The 7,337-nt window shown below is 51.7% G+C and overlaps 1 protein-coding gene across 1 annotated transcript in view; it reads right to left on the bottom strand.

The window, feature by feature from the left end:
- Positions 1-814: 814 nt before the first annotated feature.
- The window catches only part of CTSH (cathepsin H), a gene marked incomplete at its 5' end in the record, with an annotated part of 7,188 nt that continues 665 nt past the window's right edge, over positions 815-7,337 (bottom strand). Inside the window, 8 exons of the mRNA XM_010284314.1 lie at positions 815-890; positions 1,552-1,677; positions 3,542-3,648; positions 4,462-4,530; positions 4,620-4,701; positions 5,831-5,886; positions 6,756-6,842; positions 7,156-7,260. Coding sequence (XP_010282616.1) covers positions 815-890; positions 1,552-1,677; positions 3,542-3,648; positions 4,462-4,530; positions 4,620-4,701; positions 5,831-5,886; positions 6,756-6,842; positions 7,156-7,260 — 708 coding nt within the window. The remainder of the gene's footprint in view (positions 891-1,551; positions 1,678-3,541; positions 3,649-4,461; positions 4,531-4,619; positions 4,702-5,830; positions 5,887-6,755; positions 6,843-7,155; positions 7,261-7,337) is intronic.

The following is a 7,337-nucleotide window of genomic DNA, read 5'->3' as shown; positions in this document are numbered from 1 at the left end:
AACGCACAGGGCCGCGGAGAGCACACCACCACACCCGTGACAAGTCATCTTTATTCAGTCAGTGGCCGAGTTTGGTGTGAAATCACACGCAACAGAAGTGCTCCCTACTGCCACACGGCCTTCTCGCACATCGCATGTTTATAAGCTATGAGCCACAAGCTTCCTGCTTGCTTCATTGATTCGTGACAGAAAATCATACCTTTCTTCTCTATTATTTCTTCTGCATTAGAATACCCTGATTTTTAATACAAAAGATACTAAAAAAATTTAACGTGAATAGATAAGACTTCGAAATCACAGCACTCATCTTTCACTAGAGAAAAGAAAAATCTCCTTCAAAGAAAATTAAAAAGTCCCTAGAAGTCACATCTGTTGATTGGGACATGGTCACCTGAGGAAAGGCTGAGCTTTGTTGGGGGAGCATCTTATAATCAGGTAACTGTGTGGCATTTCCACCGCCCAAACAGCACCCCTGCCCATTGCTGACACCCCAGCAGAGGCGCGGGGCCTTGGCTTGGACGGGGCGAGCCAGGCACGCCGCAAGCGCACCGCAGCCGGGAGGAGAAGGTGGGAGTCTGGCTCTCGATGCAGGAGCACGCTTGCTTTTGGCTGGGGACGGGAGGCACGAGCAGGAAGACCTACTGCAAGAAGCTATGTGCAAGCTGAGGAACCCGCCTGCAGATAACAACTTTCAGCAGATCAGCAGCCTGTTATTTCATCTTGTTCCCACTTTCTTGATTGTAGCTTTTAGAAATTCATATGCAATTAGTTGTTCCTTTTCCTATGCCCACTTTCCCCAGCCTGCACTCTCCTCCTACACCTGAGGAACCGGGTAAGATGCACAAGCAGCAAGACCACACATATTCTTGCCACGTTCAATAAGGAAGTACCTAAAAAGAGAAAGAAATGTGTATGAATGAGTGTTCCCTACTCCGGCAGAGTCAGCACGACAGATAACTGGTGTAAGGCCACTGCTCTTACTATGTGCCAGCTCCTTTCTCATGCCCGTGCAAGGAGCAAACACCTGTGACAGAGCCATTACCACCAGCAGTTAGCCAGGCAATGCTATTCCCTGGCCCCCTTACATCACAAACTAGCAGAGTTAGCTCCTGACTCTTAAAAATTTCACTTGCAGCAGGAAATACTCGTGGAGCTGGAGTGAAAACTCACTCCCAGCACAACCTGTTCTTCTCTGGCCGTGTAACCACGGAAGAGGCACGGTGCTCTCCTGGCACCAGGCAAACCAGCGGTATGGCGGCTCTGCACGCACTGGCCAAGCCCCTGGTGACAACGGCAGGTCTACTGATCTCGGGATCTGCTCAAACTGATCACCCCAGGACTGGTCTGTAGAGCCATGTCTCCTTCACTGCCGAGGCTAGGATGATTTCCCCTGCCTCTTCCCAGAGTATGAAACAGCTGCGAAATTTCAGCCTGAGAGCATAAGGGCGACCTGGGGGCTGATGAGGGTGAGTGGAATCCCATGCCCATGACTGTCCTTTTACCAGGAACAGGGGGACCATGGTGGGTCTGGTAGCATTGGGACCTCCTTACCCATCCATGCCCCACAGCGGGCCCCAGGAGTTCTTCACAATCCAGTAAGGAGTCCCATTCTCTTCTCCATACCCCACAGCGAGGACTGCATGGTTCACCTTGTCAGGAGTGTGCTCACATCGTGGGCTGCAAAGAAAAGGAAAAATAATACAGATTTGTTACGTGAAAAGCCAGCCTATAATTAATCATGGATTAACCAGCATTCTTGATTGTGCTCCAACTACAAAAAGAACTAATGGATACCCTGAACTTCCAGTTGTGGAGAGCAGGGAGGGAAGCTGCTCCGTTTTCTCACTCAGAAGTTATTACTGGCCGTATCTGAAGTCAGGGCAATAGGCTACATTGACCTTTGATCTGAGCACCTGGTCTGGCCTTTTGTTCAGAATTAACATCAACATTGTCACACAAGAGTGAGCTACAATGAAAAAACTGAGCAAAGGAACTTTTCCAATGAAAACCAGAAGCTCTTAGTACATCCCAGTAGTGGTTTGTTCTGCCCCAAAGTTCAGGGGTCCTGTTCCACATTTTGCAAAGCAAATGGCAAGTTCCTCAGTCTAAATACACATTTCTTTGTCTTTTCTCTGATTTTCCAGCTTTTAAATTGCACCTGATGAAAGTTGCTGCCTGTGATGTAAAACAAGACAACACACAGTACAAGCTCCCCTCTCTACAGCACCTATTTTTAAACATTTTGAAATTGCAGATTAACTGAAAGATCAATAATCCCCACAATAGATTTACTTTTCTTGAATCTGGTAATAGTTGGTCTGGGGAGCATAGCTGAAACCACTGGAGCATCAATTACTTCATACACTCTGATTTTAGATCTACCCGAGACTATGAATCTACAAGATCACTTTACTTGGCATGTTCCGCAGAGTGGAATCCTGTTACAACGTATCTTGACCATCCGCCTACTTTCACACCTTACATCTGCCTGTTGCTGGCAGTTGACTTTGAGATTACTGTCTTTATTGCAACAGCAAAGCCACTCAAATTTGCCACGCTGCTTACTCGTTCCCATGCTACTCCCTGGGGCAAATCACTCATGCTTAGAGTCTTAGTTTAATTTTCCCTGCATTTCTACGTGACTGAGGATTCATTACTCCAAAGTATTTTTCTTGTTCTCTCCAAACATGCACTTTTCCCATTTCTTGAAATAGGAAATAGAAACCTATCGTGCCGCAGTTAGCTTCCATAGACTTTCCAAAATATAATAATCATCCTTTTAAGTACCTTTTTGCCTTAGCTACAGAGCTGACACAACACTTGAGACTTTCTCCTGCTAGGTCACTTATGTCTCAAACTAATTTTTCATCTCTGCTACTTTTCTGACAACATCCAGCTGCAGAGAGGGATTGGCACGAGGTGCTCAGGGACCTGCCTGCCCTGCAGAGAACAGCGATGCAGGTACCTTAATAACGCAACCTGCAAATGTACCAGCTCAAGTGTCGGGCAGCGTGAAGGCAGCTACACTGCTCACCACCACTCCTCTGTGGTCTAGCACTGGAAGAGCCACCTGAGTCCCACGGAAAACTTACTTTGGCTAGGGCTTACACTGATTAAACCAGACATGTTCATCTGGGCTGTCCCTGCGAGCATCCACAGCGCAGACACTGACACACACATCAGCACTGGGACAGGCTTCCCCCAGCTCTGTGGCAGGGCTGCAGGAGGATCTCCTGAGCTCACTGACTTGCCGAGTTTCATTCCAAACACAGTCTGGTCTTCAGCTTGGACTGGTGCCTAGCAGTAAACTGGCTGCAAGCACACTGTTCCCTCTTTCCTGTGCTGCGCTCTCACCCCCCTGGGAAATCAGGCCATCAAGGCTCAGTCTACTTATGTTTGTTATTTTCTGTTTAAAAGAAAAAGCAAGAATGCAGTCCAGAGTCCCTGTGTCCAGTGCCGCAAAGCAGGAGAAATGGGCATGTGAGTGATTGCAGCCCTACACGTCCCCTCACCCTCACTTCCCAGGTTCAGAAATACTCACTTTGAATAGACTCCTTTCCTGTAGTGCATGAAGTTACCCGTCACCTCAAATGCAAAGCTCACCGGATTGTGCTTCCCCACAGCTTCTACCATGCCATCCTCGTCATACTGCAAGAAGAGGATCCCAGGGTCATTTATCTCCTGATTACACTGGGAGCAGACATGATGCCCAGACCAGCAGTCAGAGCACAGTGGGGATGGCTAACCCTGGCTTTCTGCTTGCAGGCAAGGAAACAAGTGCTGCGTGCATTGAGAGACAAGAACCAAGATATTCACAGAATCATAGAATCTTTGGGTTGGAAGGGACCTTTCAAGGCCATCTAGTCCAACCCCCCTGCAGCGAGCAGGGACATCTTCAACTAGATCAGGGTGCTCAGAGCCCCGTCCAGCCGGGCCTGGGATGTGTACAGGGATGGGGCATCGACCACCTCTCTGGGCAACCTGGGCCAATGCTTCACCACCCTCATGGTGAAAGACTTCTTGCTTATGTCTACTGTGAATTCACCCTCCTTTAGTTTAAAACCGTTACCCCTTGTCCTATTGCTACAGGCCCTGCTAAAAAGTCTGTGCCCATCTTTCTTATCAGCCCCCTTTAAGTACTGGAAGGCTGCAATAAGGTCTCCCCAGAGCCTTCTCTTTTCTACTTTCCTATGGCCTGGAGGTGCACCCACTGTGGAAAGCAGGCAGAGACCTAGTGCCTGTATTTGGCTACAGCACTTCATTGGTGCCACCTTCAGAAAAGGGTGTCAGCGGTGTGCAGGAGAGGAGGAGTGTGCCCGCCAGCGGCTCGCTCCACTCCAAAGAGCAAACAGGCTGCAGCTTGCACTGCAGAGCCCAGCACACCTCGGGGCACCCGAGCACCTTCTGGGTCAGACTTGGCACAGCCCTCGAAGTTTGGAAACACAACCCTCGCGGCCTTACCTGCGTGATATTGATAACATCTTTGACAAACGCAATAGCCTTCTCTGGCTGGAACTTGCACGTGCCATTCTGTGCAGACAGAAAGGAACCGGTGTTAGAGCCTGCTCTGGACCCTGCTCTGCCGCTGCAGAAACGCGCCTGAGCTGCGCTGGAAATACCTCGGCCCGGTACGGGTAGGTGTCCTCCCCCATGAGCCCTTTGTTATACAATATGTATTCGAAGGCTTGGCTTGGCAGGCCCCTGCAAGACAACATAGCCAGAATGCAGATTAATTAGGATGGTAATGTTGCAGCTTCTGTAGAGCAAAGCCATCAGCCTTCCCCTGCAGTCCTACAGACTGTTCCCACAAAGTGGGGGGAAAGGGAAGGACAGCATGTATCCCAGATCTCTAAAGGCATAAACGCCAGTCTGTTCCTGCAGTATCTCCCTGTCTGGGACTCCTGGCCTAGCCCATCACGCTGTTTGGCATGGTCCTACACAGGCATGGAAAGACCTCATTCTCAGGGGTGCCTAATCCTCAGGGGAGAATGCCAACACAGGAGCCCTGAAGGCGCGAGGCCACTTCACCCACACAGCACCAGCCGTGCCAGCTCAGCTCTGCAGCCTCGCGCACTGAAAGGTGTTTTTCTGTGCCTGGCCAGGGTCCCCAGCTACACCGCACAGGGGAGGACAAGGGACCCACATCTCCAGCAAGCAGCTGCTTCCTTCCCTGGCCCGCTCCGGGGAGCATGTCTCACAGAGGCAAGAAAAGGGGAGCGTGATCAGGGCGTGCTCACAAGGAGAGGACTAAGGAAGAGTCACGAGGAAAATAAAAAGCGGCCAGAGTGGTGTTGCTCAGCTCTCTGAACATTCCTCAGGGACCACTTACCCTACAGAAAGCATAAGATTTCAGAAAGCTTTATTTTCTGCCTCCTCTATCAATGCCAGTAGGAATTTACCAAAGGGGAAGCAGAGGTTTCTGTGGGTTCCTTAAAGCGCCATGAGATGCGCGTGACCCATGAGCAGAGCGACAGATAAAACTCCCCTTCTTTTCCCTGAGCGTGTTAAAGCCTAGCTCCGTAGCACCCGTGACTGCGATATCAGAAGACATTGTAACAAAACAAGTATCAGAATAAAAACTAATAAACAAGAAGAACAACAGAGGTTAGGAAATGCTGGAGATTTAGTGAAACATTCTAACCTCTAAGGAGGGCAAAATTAAAATAAGCAACAAAACCAAACCAAACCCAAAACTGGTTTCCCTGACACGCCTCAGCCAAGGGGAATCAAAACCCTTTTCAAGATCTGGAAGGATCCTGACACTAGATCTTCAGGAAGGCTGTCAACCATAGAACATAAGATACTCTTATTTCCGTTCTTTATTACTTACCCACTGCAGCCATGGTTGTTAAAAGCCTGGGCGCAATCAACTAACTGTTGTTCCGCCTACAGAAAAGTTTTCTGAGTCAGCACATACTCAATACCCGCATTTGGAATTAAGTGAGACAGAACGCAACCCGCACAGCGGGCAGCCAAAGCGCGCTGGCGTTACCCCTGCAGCTGGCTGTTCACCTGGCTGCACGGCTCCACATCCCAAGGAGCAGGACAAGGAAGACATGGAGCCGGCAGCCCAGGATGCTCTGGCTTCAAGAGGCATTCCTCCCCACGCCTGCTGGGACACTGTCCCACTCACGGGAGCACTGGCTGGGATCTCTTTCGAAGGTCAAGCTTATTTTTAACACTTACACCCAACCCTCAGTTATTCTGATAAGTCATGTAAGTGGCTACCGTCTTTCTGGTTCTTTGAGAATATAAATCCTCTGGGAGCTTAAAAATAAACACTCTCACAACATGCTGCTTGCAGCAAGGAGCTCCTGCCGGCTGGCAGCACCAGACACAGCTCTAGCTAATCTCACCAGCTCCCATGACAGAGACCCACCAGCCTCCGGCCCCTCCGGTTTCGTCTTGCTCCGAGAAGGGCCCTGCCCAAGCCCAGAGCAGCAGGACACTCGGACCCCAAGAGGGGATGGCGACAGGCATGCCCTTGGGCACAGAGAGCTCCCGGCCACGCCACACTGCGCCTCCCCCAGCAAGCTCTGCATGGCTTGTGAGGAGCTTGTGCAAGGGGTCTGCAGGCGAGGGTGCCTGCTGCAGCCGCACACAGTGATGTACAGCCAGCCTTGGAACAAGCAGCCGGTGGCTGTCCCAGACAGGAGCAGCCTGGCCGACAGGGGCAGCCTGGCCTCGCCGGCAGCCCCGGCAGAGAGCCGGAGGCAGGACTTGCTGACAGTGCACAGGAGAGGAAAATCTCCTACCAGAGAGAGGAGCTTTCCCGTCGCAATAGCAATAGCAGACTCCAAACATCCCGTGGTGGAAAAGGTCCAGCAGCTCCCGCAGGGGCCCTGCATTAGGAACCGGAGGGGGACTGCTCCATAATGTGCCACAGGGTCACTGGCCTCCCCAACACGCTGGGGCAGAAGGGCAGCCAGGAGCACAGCGAGCACTTGCACTCCCTGCCGGCAGCCAGGCTTTGCCTTCCACTCATCCCCTGCCCAAGGGCCCACGGCCTCCCCCTGCCCCAGCCATGGAGGGGCCTGTTTCCCTGTGGGCACGCACGCCCCAGCTCTCCTCCTCCTGGCACGGTGCCCCGCCTGCAGCGGTCAGCCCCTGTGCCGGCCTGCTCTTGGTGCGTCACTGATGCGACACGCTCCTCACCTGGTTTTTCACGGGTGTCACGTAATTTCCCTTCTTCCTCCAGTCGATGGACTCAGGATACGGCCCAGAGCTGCGCAGGAAGTTCCCCTTCGTGGCCGAGCAGTTCTGCAAGCGAGGTGGGAGGGCTGCGGCAAGCCTCCGTGCTGGGGGACGGGGCCTGCTACACAGCGGGTGCAGGCCCC

The sequence above is a fragment of the Phaethon lepturus genome, unplaced genomic scaffold, assembly GCF_000687285.1.
Source record: "Phaethon lepturus isolate BGI_N335 unplaced genomic scaffold, ASM68728v1 scaffold45733, whole genome shotgun sequence".
NCBI lineage: Eukaryota > Metazoa > Chordata > Aves > Phaethontiformes > Phaethontidae > Phaethon > Phaethon lepturus.
Note: the sequence above shows the minus strand (reverse complement) of the source record. Positions and strands in the feature narration are given on the sequence as shown.